The following is a 25,816-nucleotide window of genomic DNA, read 5'->3' as shown; positions in this document are numbered from 1 at the left end:
AAAAAAAAAAAAAAAAAAAAAAGTAGAGTGCTAGGTGGTTGTTTTTCTTGGATTTGGCTCCTCTCCTGTGCGGTGATAGCCTAGGTCAGCCATAGCTACTTGGGCGATTGTCATGTGTCCAAGCCGTTGGATCATCGCTTAGACACGTGTCGTTCGCCCAAATAACTATGGGCAAGACCTGGGTGATCACCATGCAGGAAGGAATCCCATACCGGGGTATCGACCCCATACTGCAGGGGGCAAATATTGATAACAATTGATGGCTGTACTTTTCATGCACCAATGGTGTAGGAAAACTCTCTTGCAACATAACTCAACCTTTTGAGTAGTGAGGTGCCACCGGAGCTGGGAACTGTTGGCTAATTAAAATTTGGAAAGGTTTCTATGAGCAAACAACATAGTAGAGCATTCCAATGAGGTATAATAAATTAAATGATATCATATGTAGGAGGGCGGTGAGTTCATTTCATAACTGAAAGAGAGGAAATGACTGAAAGGGTGCCCAAGTTTATCCTTTCCAGAACCTAGCTAGCTGCTGGAAGAGCCTCTTCCCTTAAAAAATTAGGGAAAACAAACTACTCAATCATGTGGTTACTGTGCCCGGCATAGGAGCGAGCAGAATTGCCACCCCTCCCCCTATGAAATAAAAAATTCCATGTATATTGATGCCCTTACACACAATCTTATTAGCCCCCAGCCCTGGGTTAGTGCTGAGGCCACACGCGCTTGCCCAATTTTTTAACATTTAATATGCATAATGGTGTTACGGTGATAACCAAGATAAATTAATTCTCTCTTAAAAACTGATATCCAATGCAACTTGATTGGAGAGGGAATAGTTTTTGAGAAATATTTTCTGCTTCTAACATGAGCTTCAGCACGTCTTCTCATCCGACCCAACAGCATTGATTCTGGCGGCAATGAATCTACATTCTTGTTACAGAAATGATCTGCTGTGTCTATCATTTGTATTAATGCAATTCAAGTACTATGAAACTGGCCGCCCTCATTGCTGGGCCAGAGGTTAATAGTTAAAGCTACCTAAGCATATAATGATGACACCTTCAAGTCAGTGAAGCAACAAACGATGTTTCAATGATCTAAAGTTGGTGAGAATCATCAAGGTTTCAAGAATCAGGAATTGGAATGGAGAATCACCAATTTGGGTCTGAATAAGTGGTCACTAATCTCGATTCTTGACGATTTGGTATGGCTGATTCAATGTCACAAATTAGGAATCGTTGAAATTTCAGATATGAGGGTCGATTCTGATTGGATCCTGATCAACAACATTGGTAAATTCCATCCTTGATTCCTCATTTTATAGCATTAGTGAACATTCATTTTGTTGGTGTATGATGTCTTGTATTTTGTCACAGTTTAACTCAGGGAGTACTAGTGCAAGCACTTTGACAGGATAGAAAGGCAGTCCCGCTTGTCGATAAATAGGTCGTGGGGGTTGCAAGGGGGCAGGAGGCCCCCCTGCATATTGGGGGTGTAGGGGGGCGCAGTTCCCTCTCCAATTTTTCATTTGAGGGCAATTTTATACTTTTGGGATTAGGGTTTTTCACTATATATTTGTAGCAAGGGTTTCTTTCTTTGTAATGTAAGCAATACTTAGGGGGTGTGAGGACGAGCGTTGTAACCTTATTCTCCATTGATAGTAAAGCAGAATCTCATCTCACCGAGGACGTAGGTAATCTTTCCGAACCTCGTAAACCTGCGTGCATTGTTTGCTCTTATTTTTTCATTATTTTCTGCATTATTTTAGGGTTGCGTTTCTACACATTTATAGTTATTTGACATTATGATTGGACTCTATGTCCATCCTTTCCTCTCGCCCCTTATTATTCATCATCCAAAATGTCGTTTAAGTCCAGTGATGAGGGTAGATGAAGAGATTCCCTATTCCCCACTAACAGAGAGAAATTGGATCCATTTATTTATGTATTTTTGCTTCATCCTAATCAGGAGTCTACATGCATTTACCATCATCTAGCAAGTTAGATGAGGCTGCAATATTTTCAGACACATCGATCTCATTGTCCTTAGTCTAATGCCAAATTTGAAATTTCACCTCCCCTTACCCCGTGGAGCTTGTCATGTGGTAAAAACATTAACATAAATTCCAAACAACAAAAGCTACATCAACTATCAATACATCAGAGGGTATGTGATTAAATTTGAGACTAAAGTTTGAGATATAAGTAATTTCTATCATTTGATAGTATCCAATGGTCAAAATAATCAACTCATATATTTCATGTGGAAAAACTAGGTGTGCGGTCCGCAGTCCATATAAAGTTCCCTGGCTTATGCAACAAGGAACCATTCACCTAAGTAAAAGTAAGTTAAAGGAGGAAGAAAAGACACTTTTGAGTTCCTTGCTTTCTACATGTGACAATCATTCAAGAATCCAATCATTTTGAATCTCCGTCTTTCACTTGTTTGATTCTTCCACTTGAGCTTTTGCTGTCCTTCTTGTGCTTTTGCTGTCCTTCTTCTGAAGAAAGTTGTTTGATTCTTCCACTTGTGCTTTTGTTGTCCTTCTTCTGAAGAAAGTTTTAAGGGTTATAAATCTTGCCCTTCTTGTACCAAGTCCAACACTATTCTTAGAGTTTCATCCAATTACAATAAATGACAAAGAATCTCTTCATCTATGAGTCTTTTCCTGTTTTTGTATTGATCTCTCATGTGGCTGTTTATGAATAATCTTCTTGATGGGCACATCATTTTTGTCATGTGAAAGATTTATGTGGTAAATAAAGTGTAGGATACAACATCAAATTCAATTATTTACCATTAAATCTAATGGCATAATCTTCTATGTATATTCATGCATTTCTATCGGAACTCCAACCGTTATTAAATCTCCCTAATTTTTCAATGGTTTATTTTGCCATAGACAAATTATGTACAGATTGAAGCTTGACATGTGAATATGAGATCGATTGTGAGATTTATATGTCAATAAAATTTCAGTCCAATCTGAAGTACTGCATGGTAGATCTAAGAGTCTGTTGAGAAAATTCCTCAACTTATGGATAGGAAAACTAGGTCCTCTATCTATAAAGATTAATTATTTGATTCAATCGTCATGGTTGTAAATATATATCCTCTTGTGGAAATGATCCCATCATCTCCTTATAGGAATTCTTAGAATGGATCCGAATAAGTGAAACATATTTTATTCCAAATCCAACCATTTTGTTTATCATAAGCATTAATGGCTTTTGCCTACGAAAAAAACAATTGATTCATCTTAATAACACGTCTTCTACTGCGATTGATCGATTGGGGATGATCTATGGAGATGGAGATTGGAGTTGACAACCTAAGTTGACATACACTTATGTCATAAAATGGAAATCCACCGACTATAAGTTGAAAATCCTAATTGTTCAAGCTATCACTTGAGGAGTCTCATCCATGATCCCGAGGACCCTTATACTTAAAACGAACAAAAGTTAAAAGGGTTTGGTTTTTATATGTTTGCTTTAAATGTGACATGATAGATTAGATACTACTCAAATTTTATGGACATCTAAATTCCCTAAATTTCTTACATAGATCTTATGTTTTGGACTAATAAAAATAAGGGAAAAGGTTAGGTATGCTGCCGATGTCAAGTATGCTAGCACCCATTGTGTTTATCTCTCTCTTTCCTTTTTCGAAAATGACTCTCATATCCTTCCTGAATGATACTCCATCATGTGATCCTATTGGTACTATCCGCTGATATACTTGATATCGATGACATACCTATCCCTCTCTCTAAAAATAAATAACAAAACAAAGCTTTGAAATTTACAAAATCTATACTTGGCCATGTGGCAAATTCCAACTCGCACTTGATATATGAAAAATGAATCTAAAGGGTTGTCTACTTGTCCATACAACTTAGAGCCCATCTCATCTGTCGTTTTATAGTTGCTGATCTGTAAAACAGGCATGCAAGAAAGGTTCCTACCACAAATGTATGGAAAGTGGAAACCGCCTGCCTTTTTATCTTTTAATTTTTGTTATTTTTTTCACCTCTTTCTTATGAGGAAGAAAATGAAAAATAAATAAATAAATAAATGAAAGTTAATTCTTTTACTGACACTCCCCTCCACTCCTTGTGTCATACAATATTTGAAGGCGTGGATGCCTCCAACCTTTAGATTTCCATTAACTCTACTATTGCTGTGGTCATTCTTTAATAATAATGATAATAATAAAAATAATCATTATTAAAACAACCATTATACGTATATATACTTAGATTAATATCACAGTAGCAAGACGTATGAATTGTTGAAAGCATTACACAAGAATTATAAATGCAGTACAAAAATGTATACATACAAAAAGTTGGATGGGCAGGTGAGCAAACACAATAAATACATAGGACGACCGAGTTTGTAAGGGAGAATGAGAGGTTCGAACGATAATAGTATAATTATTGACTCGATCTACGCTATAAAGGGCAGACATTTATGATCATTAACGGTTGTACTTTTTTAAAACTTCCATCATAAATAAATATAGGGTAGATTTTGTCTAAATTTAGCGGCTCTAACCAATGGTAGCGCAGGACACACATGACATGGATATCTTTTGATTGTTTTTCATAGGATGGGATTAGGAGAGTAACACAAGTCAAGCTGGGCCACGTTATGCCCAAACTTTTCTCATAAATATCAGATGAATTTAGAAACAAAAAAGGGGAAGAAGCAAATGGGGATTTTTTTTTTTAAACAAAAAAATTGACTGAAAACTTAAAACTAGGGTTGCCAATCCAATAGTTCGGTTCAGTTTTAGTTTGGTTTAAACACTTTTAAGTTGTAATAGGTTAAACCAAAATTAAACCGCTAAATTGAAGTTCAATTTCCGATGAACTCTAGGTTTGTTTAACGAGCTTCTAATCAAGCTCAATGATTGTTTTAAATTCGGTTTTGATTTTTTTTTTATATATATATATATATATATATATATGTAGAAACAAAGTTTTCTGTCCAAGAATGACCCTTGTACCACAAATACAAAAAGCATGCAATGACCACCATACCCCTTCTTGGCTCGGGGGTATCTTTTGAATAAAAAACATTTACCCATGCGTATAAAGGAAAAATTAATTAAAGAGGGTTCTTTGAACAAATGGTATAGAAAAACACAACAAAATGATGCCATTCATGAGAGGACACAGAGGTCATTTTATAATCGGGAAAAAGAGATAGACTGCTAATACTTGCATCAGTGGCTCAGAGAATCTTTTTCCTTCTTTTATGGGGCTTGTTCTTCGTTTCACGTTTCTATTGATTTCGGTCGATTCGGTCAGTTTCGATTTCTACTGATTTTCATAGAAACCATATAAAGCCGGCCTGATAAGAATTAGGCTCGAAATGAACCGGTCCTTGTTTTCATCCGGTCGGTTCGGGCTGAAAGGTGAAATCTCGGCCCTCGCTATTCCCATCTAATCTAAATTCTGAACGAGCGTTGCCGAATGTTGAAGCTGAACTCTGGTGGCTTCTGTTGGTTTTTCTCGTTCATTTCCTCATATTTTCTCTCTACCGTTATCGTTTATAAACCTTTAACCCTTATTCTTTGCATGTTGGCAGGAGCTCCGGCTCCCTCTGAAGGAGCCTTTGCTCAAAAGGGAACCGCAAATCTTCAAAAGAACAAAGCCGTAGGTCTTGAGTTGATTTTGTTCTGAAAAAGTTTCCAGATCTCTGCATTGGTTGAGGAAGGAAAGAAGGAACGAGAGAAGGAGAAGCAAAATGTCGAATGTCTGGGGAGGAATCGGTGCGTGGGCCGCTGAGGCCGAGCGTGCCGAAGCTGAAGAGCGCGAGCATGCGGCCGCTGCCGCTAATTCTCAACTTGCCGGCGTTGGGGAGTCGCAGAGTTTTCCGAGTTTAAGGGAAGCCGTATCTGCCAAGCCCAAGAAGAAGAAGATGACGTTATCTGAGTTCACAACCGGAACTTACGTTGGCCCCGGTGGAGCCAGGCGCGATTCCTCCGTGGAGTCTAAGGGTCTCACAACCGATGAGATGCTTCGATTGCCAACTGGTCCCAAGGAGAGGACTCCCGAGGAGTTGGAGTACGGTCGCCTCGGAGGTGGGTTCCGCTCCTATGGCCGAACTGGGGGGCCTCCGTCTGGGCGCATGCGTGAGAGAGGTGACGATAGTGATGGTTCGTGGGGTGGTGGTGGTGGTGGTGGTGGTCGGAGATCCTATGGGGATTTCGATGAAGAACGGAGGGCTTCCTCTGATAGGGCTAATGATTTCGATCAGCCTTCTAGGGCGGATGAAGTTGATAACTGGGCAGTGGGTAAGAAACCTCTTTCCGTTTCTCCCATGGATTCTGGACGACAAGATCGCTACAGTTCGCTTGGTAGCGGTGGTGGAGGTCCATCTAGGGCTGACGATGTCGACAATTGGGCTGTCGGGAAGAAGGCACCTTCTCCCGCTAGATCTATGGGTTTCGGCTCAGGTTTCAGAGATTCCGCTCCCGATATGGATCGCTGGAGCAGAGCACCACAGCGTGATGGGGATCGTGAGCGTCCACGGCTTGTTCTGGATCGACCCAAGGGTGATGGCGTCATTAATGAACCTCCCAAGGCTACCAGACCTAGCCCATTTGGTGTGGCGCGTCCCAGGGAGGAGATTTTAGCTGAAAAAGGTCTCGACTGGAAGAAGTTGGATTCAGATATTGAGTCTCGTAAGCCGACGAGTCGACCTACAAGCTCTCATTCAAGCAGGCCTTCGACTGCTCAATCGAACCATGCGGAAAGTCCTGCGCCACAGGTTCTGGAAGCAGCACTAAAACCACGACCAAAGGTGAATCCTTTTGGGGATGCCAAGCCTCGAGAAGTCTTACTGCAACAGCAAGGCAAGGATTGGCGGAAGATTGATTCGGAACTCGAGCATCGTCGTGTTGACAGGTTTGCAGCTTGCTCTACGTCTAGCAGTGTCTCAATTCGCATGCTTATGTTACTTCTCCATATTAACTGTTCTATTTGAGTGCCGCACTATAAATGCATGCTTACGAAAAATCTTGTGTCTTAGCTATCCTTCATTTTGGTTTCAGCCTTCAGTTGGTGCCGCCTTCCGTGTATAGTGGTGGTGATCTTTCCTTTATTTCTTTCCTCTGTTATCTACCTAATACCATTAGTGGATATCACTGGTTATCTGTTATTTACCTAATACCATTGGTGGATATCAATGGGTGACTTTTCTCATTCTAGACTAAACATATATGAAGTACCATTCAAATGACAAGGGGAGGTGACAGTCTTCACACTTTTGGTTGGGCTTTCAATATGAGGAAGAATTTATCACAATGTGGTAGTTAATAGGCTGACATAGCTAGTAGATCCTGTAATGCAGGACTACTAAGGTCCGACACCAAACGGGCGCTGGACAGCTAGTGCTTACATTAGACTTGGAAACATGGAGCATTTGGTTTCTTGATTGATGTAAAAGATAAGGAAAGAAGAATTTCGTGGCTGGTTGATGCATACAGGAATTAGGACTATTCCTTGATGATGGGTCATGGAGTTCTATAATTTAACTAAGGTTGGTGATATTGCAAATGTGTACAAGGGAGGTTGCATGAAATAAGATAAAAATGAAATAGAGAAATGTGAAGGGAAGAAGAGATAATTGATCCATTGGAATCACATTCATAGATCTTTAGACGTTAGACCTAGAGGACCTCGAGGGAATCTCACTGTCAATAGATATAAATGGAACAGACGACGGCAACATAGTGGTAATAGTTCTTCATTAGTTAATCTAACAAAACAAGCTTATGGAGAGCCTTTTGTTTTCTGGGGAGGGGTTAGTCAGACCTTTATATAGACTTCTCCTTTTCATTTTTTTCTAACTCTTGCCTTTATATAGACTGATTTGGCCAGATTCTTACCATCAATAAAACTCCAAATGGTTGAACCTCAGTACAAGCTAATTCATTCCATCTCTGTTGTCCATAACTTTCTTGAACTCTTTAACATGACTTCTTAAATCACATGTGATTACTAGGATGTTGGTTTGTCTGATATGTAAGTGAGAAACCTATCCGGTGGCATGAATTCAAGCAAAATCAGTCAGTTTTGATGCCTAAAAATTGAGGCCTATTGATGGCTATAATGATATGATTAGCTTTAGTTATGACTATTAATAATGTAACAATAACTTAAAGACAACTTACAATTGGAATATGGCTAAAATTGACAACTAGATCCTAATGGATCCAAGATTTATCTCCAAAATTTTTCAAAATAAGCAAGATTAGTGCTTGCATATTCCTGAATTAGAAATGCTATTGAGGGTATTTATTAGCCTTCCAAGTTCCAACATTGTTTAAAATGCTGGAGATTAGTCGGGCCTGCTTGAAAATTGGCTCTTTTTGCCTGTGCTTGTTCTCCTTCCCCCTCCCCCTTTTTTGTGGATGTCTTACAATGTAATGATGTATTGGATATACTTTCTCACAGCAGGTGAGTGCTGCTCACAAGTTGGATATTTGAACTTTCAAAATTCTAGATTTTCGATGCTGTTGCGCGACAATCTTAGAATCTATGTTCGGACCGCACTAATAACTTGTGATATCTCCATCTCGTTAACTCATTCAAAAATCGGTGTCTTCAAATGGATCCATCTATACATTTGGCCACCATTACAGCAGTACTGATGATATAGGTAGTAGGTCCTGGATCTTCTTTTCACTGAAAGGCAGTACTATTCCCAATCTGGACACTCAAATCCCCTGTATTGTATATTTTCTGAGCAGTTTTCTCACTGGTTTGCATTATTTAATAGGAGTCACACCAATAATGTATCGATCATAACAGTATGTTTAGTCATTGAGAACCAAATGTCTATGATTTGAGCTAAGCTGATGATTTTGGCTTCACCCAAGATTTTTTCTCAGTTGCTACCATTGATAGTCAGACCATGGGCAGGGTATCATTTTGTGATGTTTTTCCCCTTTTCTGTGGAGTTTTCGATCAGGCTATGAATCTTAACAGGGTCTTATACTTTTTCTAAGGTATTGTCTTCTTTATTTATTTATTTATTTTTTGGGTGCAGCTTGTCGTCACGAAGATGATGAAGTGAGAAGTTGTAACCTTCTTTTGGTTTTCTCTTGTCTTATTCCCGAAAGTTATTTAAATTTGGGTTGAAAATGATTTTAAAAATAATTTGAAAGTGATTGGTCATTATTTTATTTTCAAGAGCTATCATTATCCATGTGAAATGACAGGATTTACACTTGAAAAAAGAAGTTTTTTATAGTAAAAGGGCAAAAAAGTAAGGTTACAACTTCTTTTTCACCAACTTTGGTTACGACAAGATTTTCCCTTTATTTTTTGCTCTTTATGTCAAACAATGAATTAAAAACAACCTGGTTAGGTGAGTGGAATCTTCTACTTGATTTCCAAAGAAATTAATAGAAATTTTCTGCAACTATGCTGCTTTTCACCTTTCTTCTCCACTTTTATTTGTTACACACCATAAAACAAAATTTACCACCTACAATGCACACAACTGGAAGATAATAAATCATATGGTGACATTAGTTTTTTGTTATAATGTTTAGCTATATATGTGAATGGATGTTTTTAACATATATGGTAGTTTATGTAATTGTAGTCTGTAGATATCTATATGTGTTGATGGATTTTTAAATGAAAACTTAATTTTCATGACATATTCCTGTATAAACTATTAGTGGGGAAATTTAAAGTGGTTAGGGTTGTTTCTCTTGTCTTTTATGTTGAAGTTCTCTAATTTCAGGCTTTCTTGTGTCTAATGTCCAAGGGCATGCGATTGACTATTGTGATGTTATTTATTATCTTATGTTACTTATATACTTCACAACACATACTGTATATATGATACTGCCTAGGCCAGGGAAAAATCATAAAGCCTTAGCCTGGCCTTCCCTGACCCACAAAATGACACATAGATTCGCACTACAGCTTTCGCTGAACAATCTAGCTGGGTTGGGTCAGGCCAGAAACTGCCACTTCTACTAGTATTCCTTCCCCCAATAAATTGTATCCTTATTCCTTGTTATTTAAGAAAGAAGAATATTTGACTCGGGAAAAGAAATATTTTCTTCTTTTTCTTTCTTTTTTTCCCCGTCCTCATTGATAGATTTCCAAACTTGTGGGTGAATTCCTGTGGGAAACTATTTCTCATACCTTTTTCCTTCTCTCTTTTCATTTTTTTCTTTCTGCTAGCTCTGTTAAGATTTTTAGCATTCTTTGAGCACATTGGTGGCCAATTCTCTGTTCTTATAGTCTTCCCATGAAAATCCACATGTTCCTGTTTGTTCCATGATACAGCTTCAATTTAGGGTTATTTGTTGGCTGATTTGCATTAGCTTGGTATTAGAGGACAAGTTTTGGCGCCTTGCATTAGATAACTAATCCTACGTATATTTGCAGAAATATGTTTTGCAATGTTCTGACAGTGAATGCCTTCCCAACTCGAAGAGAAATAGTGAGGAATCTTTGTTACCTGGACATGTAAAATTGTAAAACTTGGTATGGCAAAGATTCTGTTTAGGGTTATTTGTTGGCTGATTTGCATTAGCTTGGTATTGGAGCACAAGTTTTGGCGCCTTGCATTAGATAACTAATCCTACGTATATTTGCAGAAATATGATTTGCAATGTTCTGACAGTGAATGCCTTCCCAACTCGAAGAGAAATAGTGAGGAATCTTTGTTACCTGGCCATGGAAAATGGTAAAACTTGGTATGGCAAAGATTCTGTTCCTTGCATTCTCCGTTGTCTGACATCATGTATCAGACGGGCGTGACGTGAGTCATGGTTATAGTGCATAATTTGAAGTGTGCAGGTAACATAGCTAGACAGCATTGACATCTGAAGGTTTGGCTTAAAGTGAAAGTTAGAGAACCCGAGGTTGCAGTCATTGCTGTGTTTGTTGGTAACACATCAGGATTGCAATTTTAGAAATTAGAACATGGGAAGGAGGACCTATAGCAAATAGTGGTTGGATCATAAGAGACGACCAAGAAGCTGGTTGATGAGCTGGACTATGTCATACAACCATATTTGTTTCAGGGACATATAATGATATTTTAGATCATGACAACTGAGCTTTATTTCTAGTACTTTAGTTTATGATAACTATGCAAAGAAATATGTAGATCAAAACCAGAGAGTAGATGATGTTCCAACAAAGATTCTGAAATGAGTTTTTTTTGCATCTTCTTGTTCAAAACCTCATTTTTTGATTGATGAGATGTGCCTGAATGAATACCCCCTGCATCAGAAAAGTTTAAAATTGATGAACAAGATTTATCCACACGACTGTTGATGTACCGTCACAAGCTAAATTGACTTTGATTATTTTGGATGAGTGGCGAATCTGATGTGCACACAATCAAGCTTCCATTTCCATTCTTATCAATGATCTTTTTTTTTAAAGGAATTATGCAATAAATTTTAGCATGCTTGCAATTGAGACATATTTAAGGCCTAGTGTTGAAGGTTGAGAATGAGTTTTTCTCCTTACAAAGGGGATGTTGACGTGAAACAAGAACTGGAGAAAGTGATCAATTTCTTCTGGATAGATATTTTTCTTTTCCTTAAGGCATATGTAGTGAGTTTAAGTCATCTTAATTACTCTGGTTTTGCTTTCGCTTCTCTTGGTTTCTTTTATTGTGTGGGGGTAGATATGGTATTTTTGTATTCTGTAGGTTTAATATTTTTCTTTCAGTCATATTTAAGCCTCTTCAATTTAATTTTTATTTTTGGGTTTGCTTTGCTTTATCAATCCATCTATCTATGTGCAAGCTTAGTTTCGAGTTTCCTTCATTATATTTCATCTTTAAGGTCCTGATGACCTATTGTAACAAAGATATCTAAACTGTCTGTTCTGAGGCTTCTTTTTGAGACTGTATCTTTTGACTCATGTTTTGCTTCTCTCTGGTGGAGTCGAGTTTGTTGGTGCTCAAGGTGTCAAGTATTGGTATTTGGCAGCGTATCAGAAAACTGTTTTAAGAGACATATTGGAGACACACTATGAGATGCTTAATACGCTTTGATTTACTTATGATACATGCAAAACAAATGTTTTAAGAATTGATAAGCAATAAATAGTGATATCCAACTAGTGTTAGGTTATCTCTGTCTTTACGGCATCTATGTGATTCAAATCTTCATTGACAAGTGCAATATCAAACCTACTAACAAGTAATTAGAAGCAATTAAAGTAAACAGACTTGAAAAAGAAAAAAATCTATTTGTGTATTGGGATACTGGCTTAAAGTGACCATTAAAGGTCCAAACTGAGCATACGAACTATTTAGTATTAAGTATCACATATATTAAGTTTCTACATATTAACCATACTACACTTTAGTAATAACATATGAAACAAACCTGAAGTAGTATGTAACTATTAATAAAAAGTACTTACAAACAAATATAATTATACATTGTAGATCACAAATTATTCAAGATGATCCAAATCTAGGTCAGTTTTCTAGTTTAGAAATGATACTTGACAAAACAACCAAGAAAACCAAGATTCAAGCAATAAATAAATAAATAAAACTTTTAACGTATTTCATTTGGCGGCTTTGATGCTTCAATCTCCACTTTGATGAGTGTTAGTGCAATTTTTTGCTTGTTTAAACACTTCTCCTCTGTCATGTTTGAGTGTAGATGGGATTCACTTAGGTTTTGGCCAAAAAAGCGAAGTAGGAAGAAATTTTCTTTTAAAAACTGAGATTTTTGGGTTTTGATAGCTTGTGTATCAAATTTGTCAGTGTGTATTTAGTACTGTATCAGCATGTACCGCTTCTATACATAATTTTTTATGTATCAGTTCTGTATTGTTTTGACATGCCCAATCTCGATATCTATCGGCGTTGTTGGTCCGTAGTGGTTCAATACTTGATACCATGCTAGCACTCCTATATTCTGTGAGGATTATGATGTTGTAGGCAACTTTCTCTAAAATTCCATGGCATTGGATAGATGTTCATTTCCCAGAAGATCTGATGGCAGACTGTGAGGTGGAGGGAGGTCCTGCAATGGACAAGAGAAGAAATGTGGTTGGTGATGTATTCTTGGGGAAGGAGTCACACTTGCCAAGGATCTCATTCTTATCCTCCTCCACCCGTTTGCCATCTCTGATCCCATCATGGCAGAGGAAGAAGCAGTTTTTTTTTTTTGATGGAAGGCACAAGTCGACTTTGGCCTGGAGGGAAAGGTTCAGTTGGATATGATTCTGAACAAGTCAGCTGGGAAATGTGTAGGTAATATTGCCCCTCTGTTTATTCACCGAATTTGGAGATGGGAATCATTGTTAGTGGCTGGATCTCAAATGAAGAAAACATTTTCCAGTTTACAGCAAGATGGATTGGTAAAGAGAGATTAGAGATGTGAATTGCCGTTGCTGGAGAAGATAGATGGTAGGGTTGCCTGTTGCCAATGCTTTCATCTGCTATCCACCTTTGTTGTTGCCCGGTGAGAAGGGGAATGTCGAAAGAGGAGGATGATGGAAGGAATGAGAGTTAAAATTACTTCGTTACCCTAATATTTAAGGTTGTTTATACCTACTATGTGGGAATCTGTCCTTTTTACAAGAGGCTAATTACAAACTATTGTGACCCCCTGTGTTTTCCTTTATTCTTGATTGTCCTAGTTGATCCTGGTATTATTTGAAGATGAAAACTTAGTACCTTCTGACATGCCAAAAGATATTTTGGCAATTTCTAGAGTAAGATGAACACTTTTTGACTGCTGAATTCTTCTATGCTGTAGTTGATCATCAGGAGTAGGGTTTGAAACTTAATAATTCCCAGTAGCAGACTGGCAGTGGCAAGTGCGGCATCCACGGGGCCCACATATATTTTGAAATTGAAGGGGGTGGAGAAGCACCCTAACTGTCTGACATTGCATATGGTTGAATGCCTTGTTGATTTCCAATGTTTGTCACGTACAGCTGTGGGCAAGCATTTTCAGGATTCAGGTTCATGCTTCTTCATTCTGGTGAAACCGTGAAAGTGAGGTAGGTATTTCTGGGCTGATTGTGACACTAATCAGTGGCAATCTCAAAGTGGTAATATTCTCCTACAAATATTGGGACTTTGGCTGATTGAGTGCCACTTGGGGCTTCAAAATGATTGGACAGGGAATGGTGGAAATTCACTGTTTCAAATGTATTGGATAAGTAATAAGGAATATAGATTGGTAGCTTGGGTTGGGTATAGGATGATGGTAGTTTGGGGATAGTAGGATTAGAGGGCTGGTTGATGAATTTTGTGATGGCTAAAAGTTGTAGCTTTTAGTTAATGTATTAACCATTGGACATCGCTGGAATGTGTTTTTAGATATCTTAGTTGGAAGCAAGAGGCTTCAATGGTAACATGTTAGCTGAAAGAGAAAGCACTAAATCATGCTTTCTAACTATTTTTATTTCTTTCAGTAGAGCATTTAACTATTTATTCAACTGAAAAAGTACTCTTAAATAGTTAAATCTAGACATTGTTATCCTAAAATAAGAATAAAATGTTGTTTCAAATACAATTGTAATACCTTGTGGACTATGTTTCTATTATGTAGACAAATTTCTGAAGGTCCGGCATGGTTTTCTCTAGGTGAGAAGTCCAAGGGAGGAGTCTGTAGGGCACTGCCCTTTGTCAATTTTTATCTGCTATTAACAATGTTTTCACATCATCCTTGACACTTCCGGTAGAATGAACAGGTCAATGTTTGTACCCTCGCAAAAAGAAAAAAGAACATGTTGATTTTGGATGAGATTTGGACAATTCATGATGACAGGGAAAGGTTGAATGCATGAAGGGCCTTGTGATTGAGAGCTTACTTTTTTGTGTGTGTTTTTGTTTTTGGGGTAAAACTGTAAAAGATTGAATTCGGCAATGAAAGTTGATAGATGGCTAATCCATATGATTTCCTATCCATCCAACCGCCAAAATTGCAACATCAGTACTTCCCTCATTTGATGGTTGAAAATACCAGTGGGGAAAATCCAATAGATGGGTGAGCCATATGATTGAGCACAGAATTCGAAATGGAGAGATGTTTTTTCCATCCAATAAGTGGACTGGCCGCATTAAGCCATCATCCCTCCAGATGGCAGTATTAGCTGTGACCTTGAGATTCCTCTCTTGGGTGCTGACCTGAAGAACCCTTTGCCTGAGGTGAATTCCAAGAATCTGCAGTTTATTGTAATAGACCATTTTGATGAGCCTAAAATATGGGTATTAGGAATGAATACGGGATTGACTTTAGTTAGGCTGGAATAGGTCTCAAAAAGTCTATCCTTATTTTTGGTCTCGTTTCTTTTTCCAGTTTTCTAGGTAGTTTTAGTTTTACCTTATCTGTTCAGGATTGGTTCAGGCCTTTTCTTTCTTGATTTTGAGTTTGGTTTGGAGTCTTCTATGTAAGTTTGTAATGGGCAACCTTGTGTATGAATTTGATGAATGAGATTGGTTTTGCCTTTGGTTCTGTGATGATTCGGTAGGGCTCCCTGGTGGTGGTGATTCCAAGGTTGGGGTACTGGTAGTGATGCCAGCCATGCAGATCAGGTGGTGATTGCTTTTTATTTAATTTCAGCTTCAGTAAATGAAAACCTTATTGTCAAATGCCAAACAAGCCAATGCTGATCTCTATCCCTACTCCCTCAACCCCCCACCCCCCACCCCCAAATAAAAAGAAAAAGGAAAGGAAAATATATTGCTGCAACATATGAATAGAAAATGTTTTCTGTTAACATTTGATGGATGGCATAAGTGAATTTTCTCCATGGGCAAGTTCATTCTGATGGCATGCTCATTAAATATATCTAGCTTATCAACTTGTCCGTTGGCATCCACAGGGATCTCATGGGGGTGTATAAATTAATCTTCCCTCAGAACATGCTTTGAGCTCTTTTTCAAAGTAAATCTGGTGATATTTGGTTATGTTTCAGGCCTGAGACAGGTGAGGAGAAGACGCTGAAGGAAGAAATAGATCATATAAGGAAGGAACTGGAGAAAGAAAGTGCAGCGGATGCAAATGGGGAAACTCTGGAGTCTGGTCAAGAGAAAACCAGTCTACATGAGCTGATGTTGAGCAAAGAAAAGGATCTGGAACTGCTAATCCGTGAGTTGGACGACAAGGTAAGGTTTGGCCAGAAATCCTTTGAGAGGCCTGGTTCTGGAGCAGGCAGGGTTGCTGGCTTACCGGAGAGGCCACCCTCTCAGTCTGGCTTGTCGGACGACTATAGAAGTGGTACGGCAGATGTGTGGAGCAGGCCCGGAGATGATAGAAGAGCATTTCAGGGTGGCAGGGAAAGAGGATTTCTTAGCAACAGAGACATTGACAGGTATGATACATTGGATTCTGGATCTTCAGTTCAATGATTTCTCTTTTCTTCTTCTTCTCTTCTTTTCTTTTCTTTTCTTTTCTTTTATTATTATTATTTTTTTTATGGATCTTGTATCCACTGTTTAGGACCAGTTGATATGAGGAACATAGATTACTTTTGCTCATATCAGAATGCTCAAATGCTTAAAAAAGAAAAGGTGGAACAACTTGTCACCAACGTGACAGCTGCATTGCAATTATGCTCACACTTTCTGACACAGCTGCATTGCCTGAGGATGAAATTTTGTTGACAGGTGGACCCCAAGGTCACCTGCTCATATTTCAGTTTCAGCCTAATTAGTAGTTTGCACGTGACAAAACAAACCACTTAAAACTTCAGGAGTAGCAAGTGGGTGCTGGGGAATCACCAAGAGGGTGCATGGAAGGAGATGCCATTACATGGAATGACAGATGATTGAATTTGAGACTGGAATATTAATATGTGCAATGTATTTTTTCAAAATGAGTGGTGACAAGTGTTCATCAGAAGGGGAAAGAAAGGCCCTTGAAAACTGGAACTAGGAATCTCTCTTGGTGATTCCCCAGCACCCTCACACACATACACACGCACACACACATGGGTATTGACCGGGAAGGCAAAGAAATTACTATCTTTGTTTTAAACTGTGCATATGTACACACGGCACATTTAGCTTTGTACATTGTTTCAAATGCTTACTGATTTTTGACCCTTTCTTGTTGGCAGGCCCAAGTCTAGAGGGAGATGGTGAGAAGTCTGTTGTGAAATTGAGGTTTTAGTTCCTTTTTGCCGCCAGGACAGAATAATTTTCTTATAGTCAAGTTATTTTCCCTCCCTTATGTTTTGCACCAAGTGAGCCGAGAAATATAGCGGAAAACCTTGGATAACTTAATTGTTACCTCCTGATACAGGTGTAAAATTGCTAATTTTTTTTCCCATAATGAGTCAAGCGGCCTGTATTGTTTCTAGGTATATTCCCTTCTAATTGTAATCCCAATGGACTTCATGAGACTTTTCATCTTTTCTCTGTTGCATTAGTTTTCTCTTTTGTGTTACATTATACAATTAATCAGTTTTGTCAATCATATTGATGAACACAAGTGTATTGAGATACTGTTTTTGTTGAATTTGTTACCTTTACTCTTCTTACATCCATGTGTTTGTGATCTGATTATCCTAAGCTGGTCATTCTATCAGTGTGGCTTTGATAGAGTGATTGCATTGAGGCAGGGATGCTCACGGGGAAGGAGAAAACGTAATGGAGTAATTTTTCATGGAAGAGCAGGTAATGAAGTTGATAGAGAAATTCAGACCTAGGTGGGACAGGAGAAATCGATTAAGGGTATAGAAATGATGAGAAACAGGGGAAGTTTATACTGACAGTGGAATTTTATTTTGGCACAATATGATAAAACAATCCAAATAACAGGCCTAGAGAGAGAAACTAGAGTAGTGATTGCCATTTCTTTTTAGTTCCTCTTCTTTCAATCCTATCTCAATGGATCAATTGGACAATAGGAATTAGCTTGAGTTTTCATTAATCTGAGATCGTTGTTCTCAGATTTTCCATTTTGGTAAAAGATTTGGTGCATGGTAACCTACCAAGAGAATCCTTGCATTGTTACAACTCTCTGATTTTTTTATTATAATTTTTGTCACTTGGTAAATTCTGATTGGTCTGAAATTTGACATGGGAGCAAAGATCTTAGGATCTACTTGTCTACAAAATTTCAATTGAATGTAGTTCAACAATTTCGTGTTTAGCCTGCAGTTTACCAATTTGGACCCTTTTTGTGCCCCTTTTCTTTTATCCAGTTCAGTTGGTTTATTTGGAGTTTTTCTGGTCAAAGTAAATGATCTCATATGATTTAGTTTGTGATGATCATCATGCAATCAAATATTGGTATTGGATTGGCTGTATTAGCTGAGGTCAATATTGATACCTAACAAATCCTGTATAGGTGGAACTGTTTTTAATAAGGGTAAAACCATAATCTTATCCTAACTTAATGGGATCGGCTACATGAATTCGATAGAAGCATAACTGGTAGAGAAAAAAAGGTAGATAAAGTAATAAAAGAAAAACGATGAAGTTAAGAAAGAAGCAAAAACACAAAAGTCAGAGTAACATCTCGGGAACATTCCCCTAAAATGGATTGGCTACATGGGTCTTTGTCCTACAAATAGCTCTATCCATGGTCATACTTGGGTTGAACCCTAGCTTTTGCATATTTTTTCTTACCACTTCTTTTATAGTCATTTTGGGTTCGTTTTTTTATATTTCACACTTCCTATTTGAATCTGGTGACTCTTCCTCATCAGTGAATTCATGGGTCTCCGTTGGATATATTAAAGGTTATCATGGAGCTTGTCCTTGATTAATATGGTCCCAAATTGATTCTTATCAAGGAAAAATCTCTCCCAAAATAAAACTTTTTTTTATTATTATTATTGGAATTTGAGGGGAAATTCATCCGATATGGCCAAAATACCAACACATGGTGATGCTTAGATATAGCTACGAATGACTTCAATTCTTCTTAATTGTGAATTGGGCAAACTTGGTCAAAAGTAGTAATCCCTACCCACCCTTGGCCCTCCTCTCTCTCTCTGGCCTAATTAAGGATACATTTCCTTAAGCACCATAAAAAAAAGAACCAAGAGGGTATTTTAAGCTTCTGCAACTGTCCAAAGAAAATCAAGAGAAGAGGGGAAACGCATTTGTGGTTAAACCATACAGTTAGGCTGATCATCTGTGAACTCATTACATCTTTGTTATGCATCCAAGAATGGTGCATCTTCACAAATATGAAACTGAAAACAAGCCATACTGGTAATGTCAAAATTTTTTTTTTTGGTTTAATAAAAAATGTGTTTTTGATCTGGAATTGGATTGCTGTGGACCGGTTCAATTGATACATATCGATGTCGACCAACGACAGAACCGGTTCTAAAAAGATGAAAAGTATAGTTAAACGACTCCACTGGGGATCGAACCCAGAATCTCTGGTTCCGTAGACCAGCGCCTTATCCATTGGGCCATGGAGTCCTGTGTGATTTGGATTTTAAAATTAAAAATTATGACAAAGTATAACTAATTATGTCATTGCTCATCTAAACGTCCAATCCCACTTATATTGTCACATATAACCAGAACCTACAACCAGTAGAAATCAGTTTCATCGGGTGACATCTCTTTATCGTCATACTTGATGGGTCTAAATCGATTATCAATATCATTTTATGGGTAAAATCGTAAAAATATATATATATATATATGTATTTTTCAAAAAATAAGAGCAAAAGCGATGGATCCTGATCAATATCAATATCAATATCTGCATACTGATAACTAAATCTTGATCATGAGTTCAAAGATTGTGGGTGATAAATAAGGAAAATAAGAGATATTTTAAATATTATTATTCTTTAGATAATCATTCAATACAATACTAGATCACCTACTTGTACAGGCATGCTTCACATATGATTAGGAGATGACATCTGTCTTTGAAAAAGTGTGGGCCTAAACTTTTGGTTTGGCTTGAGAAACTAAGAAAGTGGTTCAGGTATATTCCTTGTGTAATTTCTTGATGGTTGCTTTTAATCAATGTCGTTGTCCATTACATTTGTCTATTCTTATAAAACGCCTTTATAGAGATTTAAATATATTTATTGTTTGAATTTGTAGAGATTTTAATTGATTTATTATCTGAATTATAATGCTTGAAAGTTACACATGTTTCAATTTTTTTTATTGTTCGACTCTCTTGTAGGGAGAGCAAAAGTCACCTGGGATTATTCCATTGGCTGTGAAGGATGTCTTTAGCATCATACAAGAGGTAGTGGAATATTATATATATATATATATATTATTTTTTTGGGTCAAATTGATGGTTTTGCATGCAGTTATTATATTCCATGATTAACTTTGGTCAACATATGCCGCAGACACCTGGGCGGGAATTTCTTCTTCGTGTTTCATATCTGGAAATATATAATGAGGTCAGTACATCCTGAATTGATTATATGCTTTTGGTATTTGAATTGGCTGTTATCCTTCACAATTGGATGTATTTCTTTAAAGCTGAGGTGATGAATAAATTTTCAGCTTAGAGTTCTATCAAAACCAAAAGGAATGAGAAAGATCCCCACTGTTGTAACTTGTAAGCCACAGTACTGGTGTTCTTCAAATTGGAAGTTGCAATCATGTAGGCTAGTCTGATCTTGAACACATGATTGTCAAATATAAATGTTGTTGTGTTGGAGCTGTTTCTTTGCAATGTCTGGAAGATGATGGCTCCACCAATTTTTGTCCCTAGGGAGTGGGGATCCAGCTATGACATAGTAAGTATTCTGGGTTGGGGATACCTGGCAGTGCATTAGTGATTGAATTAATTGGACATGTTGTGTAGGTCCTGATCTAGTCATGTGTTAAAATTCAGTCCAATCTAACTTTCCATCTGTAATTATTACACTTACAAGTTGTTTGCAAAGTCAATTCTGGTTCAAGAACTGGGTCTGCCGAAAACAAAAGAGGGAAAATCCCTGTACATGGTGCGTTACTAGGTTATGGGACACTGGGACATCCTGGTATCTAATGGTTAGTTATCCTGCCAGGGAGTACGTTCACAAGAATGACACTTAAAAGTAGTTGACAAGGGCCCACACAAGTGACAATGGCCATTTCCTTATTATTAATTTTGTGATAAGTACCAATTTATTGAAATAAAAAGATAACAGGAAGCTTTCAAAAGTGGTAAGCCAGAGCTAACATAACAACAACAACAACAGAGGACCTACATCCTTGTTCTCATTATCTTTTGCATAGATGGCAGAGAATGTCAAGCAGTAACATTTTTATCGTTAATGAAGCTTTCTAAAATGTTACAAAGAACTGTCTGAGGCATCCGAAATCCAAATTTGGTGGGGTGTTCTTGATTTAGGCTTCTTTTCTGGTTTAGTGGTAAATAAAGGTAATAAATCTTCCAGTATATAGTTTACTACATGGTCTCGTGGTCATTCTTCACATTGTTTTTGTTGAAAGAGCCTACTTCAGACAATAACTGTGTGTGCTTTATTTTCTCTGATATTTCAGCAAAAGCTGAAGAACTTGTTTCTTATTCATCTTTGAGATTATTTTCTGGTGCATTATTTTCAGTCTTCTAGCTTTCTGTTTCTCCAGGTTATTAATGACTTGCTTGATCCAACAGGGCAGAACCTAAGAATACGAGAAGATGCTCAGGTAATTAGCTTGATATAATGGAGATGGACAATATGAATACAATTAATTTATTTGAAGTTTAATTACTTTGATCGGGGAGAAGTTTTCCAATTGCTGTAATTATTTTTCTCAATATTTTTGAAATCGTTTTCTTTTATTGCCATTAGTGGGGAAACTGTAATCTATTTGAATGAAACCAAATGTATTTGTTTGGTAATTAAAATGGTAATATTTGAAAAGTGATGATACTTTGCTTGTCCTTTAGATTGCCATTGTGATCAACACAAAGTAGAAGAATCTACATTTTTATTGTTATTTTACAGTAGTTATGTTATAATTTACTTAAGTATGTTAAACCATATGTATGTACAATAACTTGTTTGTAGAAGAAGCCTTAGAAACACCAGTAATTCTCATCCCAAGGGTTATAAGAAAAGTTGAAAAGGGTTATTTTAAACCATGGGATGTGTTAGAACTTAGATGCATACCACAACACGGACCCCATATGTCCATGAACTAAAGAAAGTAAAGACAAAATCCTACGTGAAGGAATGGCAACCGGTGATGTTTCCCCAGTTCACATGCTTCACACTCGAGGTGAGAGATGGACTTGCAACTTGGAAATTGGAATCATAAGCTGAAGGTTTGATAAAGATAAATGTCCCACTCGAAGATGCCATTGAAGAGGAGAGGATCCACTGGTAGTGGTAGCATCAACCATAGATGGTCTGGTGCCATCCAAATAGTAGAGTCCAATCTGTTCAAGCCCTCCACCAATCGTTCTTCTTGTCTACAGGTCTTGAAAGACACAATAAGAAGGGTAGAAGTAAGTAAGTAACAGAACAATTAAGAGACAGTTGACTTACCCGTCATATGTGAGGATGCACCAGAATCAATAATCCATGGAGTGAATGAGGTGGTGGTAAGAAGAGTAGAGTTACCTGAATGAGCTAAAGTGGTCGTAGAGGTGGAGGTAGATGACTCAAGCTGTTGTAGGTGCTTGAGAATATGGTTATTATCATCCCAATACACAAAAACAGTAGAAAAAGTCCCAAATGCCGGTGCAAGAGCTGTGTCACTCGGAGTCACTCTGTCAATAGAATTATCAGTCATGGCAGTGTTGACTAACTGATTGGCCCAATTTGGTCCACCATGTTTGGCCCAACAAGTGTCAATGGTATAATTTGGCTTCCCACAAAAGGTACACTGTTGAATATTATCATTTATCCAGGACAGTTTTCTTTCACACTAGGTGAAGAGAATCTCTTAATCCATACGATTTTACTCTTCAACTGAACTCAGGAAAAGTATTTCGGACTTTTATTACAGGTAGAAGTTAATGATGAAACTCATTATTTTGACGAGCCCAGTGAAAAGGCCTTCTTAGTGCTAGAGTGCCACCCGATTAAAAGTAGATAAGCAACTTATAGATACTGTTACCTGTTTTAAGAGTCTAATTACATAGTCAAAATCACCTTGGATGAAGAGACTATCTCTTCACCATGCACAACCCAAAAAATTATTTTCTTATTCAAATACACTTTCTTACTCATAAAGTAAAGAGAGTGGATCAAGTTTTCGTACAAAAACTATTTTCGTACGGGATTGATTCACACATGAAAATATTGGGTGGTGACTTCCATGTATGTGAATCAGATCATACAAGAACCAGAAGGTACACGATGATGATGTATCCTTTTAATGACTGGTTTTGGGCATTTTAATCCATCAACCTGACCCACCAAAGGGATAAGGTTTAACTTCTGTCCAAAGATTCCACCCAGGAAAAATAAAGTAGAGGTCAAAAGTAGTTTAGAAACTAGGACAAAGATTACGTTAGATAATCATTGGAAAAAATGTTTTTGTCATTTTTTTGTTCTAGGGGAATAAGAGAACGGAATCTTCCATATAGTGTCCATGGTTCATCTTTTCCCTTTTTTTTTTTAAAAAAATCGGATTAAAAAAAAACGTTAGAAATGAGAAATGTTGAGTTTGGTTTCAAAATAGAATTTTGATACAAAACAGAAAATTCTGGTTTTGATACGAAACATCGTTTCTGGAACAAAATGATTACCAAACGCAACCAAAGTGTTATGTCCGAAAACTTTCCCTACCCCACAGACACAAGGAGTGTAAAATGACCACTTTATCCCTCCTTGGGGCACACGGCCCTATGTTTGGGCGCAGTGTAACTCTCAGACTAAAAAAGGCCCTAGAAGTATTATGAATTCAAATCTGAATGGGCAATTGCCCTTTCTTCATCATGACTTGTTTGTTTTCACTGTTTAGAGGCTACCCTCAGTACTCAACACTAAAACCGAGGCATTTGTCCTAGCAACCCAAACTTTTTACCATTGCTCTGAGCAATGACCCCACAAAAATGAACTACTCGATATGTTCGAGTCTGATAAGATGTAATTTATCCTTCTTTTGTACTTCTTTCATGCTGCCAAGCTAGAGTAATAGAGGATTTTGTAATTAAGTAACTGATAACAAATGTCCCTTCCCCCTCCCCCTCTCTCTCCTAATCTTTTTTCTCTTGATCTTCCCTTCATTTTGGCAGCGGAGAGCTTAGGACTACCTTATCTGAATGCCTACCTTGATTCAGTGGGGTCTAACTTCACTCATGGAGCTAATTTTGCAACTGCTGCATCAACAATTAGACCACAAAATATAACTCTCTCACAAGGTGGGTTTAGTCCTTTCTCCCTAAACGTTCAATTCTATCAGTTCAACGATTTTCATCGAAGATCTCAAGAGGCTCGTCGACAAGGTAATTAATTCTACCAGTTCCATATCTTATATGAACTATTGGAATGCAATGCGGTATAGAATTGTTGAGATATTGGAAGTTATAGAGGTATAGTCTTACACCAGTTAGTTCAGGTCCTTTTGGTGCATTCATATACTTTTCAAGAACTCTTCTCCACCAAATGTCTAAAAGTTTTTGGTTTGACTATCTAACATAATATCAAAGCCGGAACCATTTGTTATCCTCCCCAAGTTGTTTGTCCACCTGTAGAGTCAAGTATGCAGAAGCTACACATTAAAGGGAGTGTTGATATATTGAGATGTTGAGAACCGTACTGTATTCATATGATGGTGAGTTTAGGTCCTTGGTTCTTTATATATTTGAGGATTTATCTCCACCTAATGCCTTATGGTTTTGGGTCTTTCTAGTAAGCTTCATCAAATATAAAATTACCATTTTTTAAAAAAAATTTCCTTATTAGTGATCATCGATAGTAACAGTAGGTTGAATTCAGACTAGATTACATTGAAATTGATATTGAAATAGGATGAATTATTTTTCTTTGGGTATTTTGGTGTAGGATTTGTTTGGCAGGAATTGATGCCCACGGAAGAGAGCTTCTCTCGTGCCTTGTACACATTTGACATCGGTCAGAATGATCTAACGGCTGGCTACTTCCTTAACATGTCGATTGACCAAGTTAGGGCATACGTCCCTGATTTACTAGATCAGTTCACTACTATCATAAAGGTGAGTAACCTTACGATAAGTCTCTTTGGGCATACGTCCCTGATTTACTAGATCAGTTCACTACTATCATAAAGGTGAGTAACTTTACGATAAGTCTCTCTTTGGGCTTATTACTATGCTTGGTATGAATTTTCATAATAGATTTTGGGTCTAGAATACATTCTTAAGCAAAAAAATAAATAAAAAACAACATTTCAGAATGGGTTCTCGACCCAGAATCTATTCCAAGAATACATGCCAAACACAACCTAAATATTCTCTCTTTTGGATTCAAGTTTCATTTGTAATGTGGGTGAGGAGAAGTTTGAAAACTTGGACTTGTGAAAGCAGTATATATATGGGGAAGGAGGGAGGTCCTTCTGGATACACAACACAGGCCCAGTGGGCTGCCTTCCCTACATTATGGATCGGTTGCTCATCACAGCTGCACAAGTAGATAAAGCTGGGTGTGCCAGTCCCTTCAATGAGGTGGCTCAGTTCTTCAATATCAGATTAAAAGAGGCTATGGCTCAACTCAGGAAAGATCTCCCATTGGCTTCCATTACCTATGTAGATGTTTATTCTGTCAAGTACTTCCTCATCAGCAAGGCCTCCAAGCATGGTAACTAAAATCAATCAAATCTTTTGCTTCTTCCTATTATTACATATGGGAACCAAACCATGGTTCGGTCTGGTTTTGATTGGTTTTCGAATCAGTTTTTTTTTTTTTTTTTTTTTTTTT

The 25,816-nt window shown here is 37.6% G+C and overlaps 2 protein-coding genes, 1 long non-coding RNA gene and 1 other non-coding gene across 5 annotated transcripts in view; 3 read left to right on the top strand and 1 right to left on the bottom strand.

Moving 5' to 3' along the window:
• Window positions 1–25,816, top strand: part of LOC122078198 (GDSL esterase/lipase At3g26430-like) — a 27,229-nt gene that overhangs the window by 776 nt on the left and 637 nt on the right. The window contains exons 2-4 of one of the 2 annotated variants that reach the window (XM_042644083.1): window positions 24,157–24,366; window positions 24,926–25,095; window positions 25,426–25,696. In XM_042644083.1, coding sequence (XP_042500017.1) covers window positions 24,157–24,366; window positions 24,926–25,095; window positions 25,426–25,696 — 651 coding nt within the window. The remainder of the gene's footprint in view (window positions 1–24,156; window positions 24,367–24,925; window positions 25,096–25,425; window positions 25,697–25,816) is intronic. The other variant, XM_042644084.1, reaches the window with a different exon arrangement.
• Window positions 5,473–17,518, top strand: LOC122078196 (eukaryotic translation initiation factor 4B2-like). The gene is made up of 3 exons (XM_042644082.1): window positions 5,473–6,922; window positions 15,953–16,348; window positions 17,096–17,518. The coding sequence occupies exons 1-3, from the start codon at window positions 5,760–5,762 to the stop codon at window positions 17,118–17,120; spliced, it is 1,584 nt and encodes a 527-aa protein (XP_042500016.1). The 5' UTR covers window positions 5,473–5,759; the 3' UTR covers window positions 17,121–17,518.
• On the bottom strand, window positions 19,346–19,418 carry TRNAR-ACG. Its single transcript has one exon. It is a non-coding gene; the product is annotated as a tRNA-Arg (tRNA).
• On the top strand, window positions 20,141–21,618 carry LOC122078199. The gene is made up of 3 exons (XR_006139988.1): window positions 20,141–20,211; window positions 20,321–20,374; window positions 21,555–21,618. It is a non-coding gene; the product is annotated as an uncharacterized LOC122078199 (long non-coding RNA).

This window comes from Macadamia integrifolia, chromosome 5 (genome assembly GCF_013358625.1).
Source record: "Macadamia integrifolia cultivar HAES 741 chromosome 5, SCU_Mint_v3, whole genome shotgun sequence".
NCBI classification, from domain to species: domain Eukaryota; kingdom Viridiplantae; phylum Streptophyta; class Magnoliopsida; order Proteales; family Proteaceae; genus Macadamia; species Macadamia integrifolia.
Note: the sequence above shows the minus strand (reverse complement) of the source record. Positions and strands in the feature narration are given on the sequence as shown.

Bases quoted from the DNA above. Each gene is read 5' to 3' on its own strand.
- LOC122078196 (XM_042644082.1), top strand. From the start codon at position 5,760: ATGTCGAATGTCTGGGGAGGAATCGGTGCGTGGGCCGCTGAGGCCGAG. The intron at 6,923-15,952 runs GTTTGCAGCTTG...GTTATGTTTCAG, and splicing joins GAGCATCGTCGTGTTGACAG to GCCTGAGACAGGTGAGGAGA. The intron at 16,349-17,095 runs GTATGATACATT...TCTTGTTGGCAG, and splicing joins AGCAACAGAGACATTGACAG to GCCCAAGTCTAGAGGGAGAT.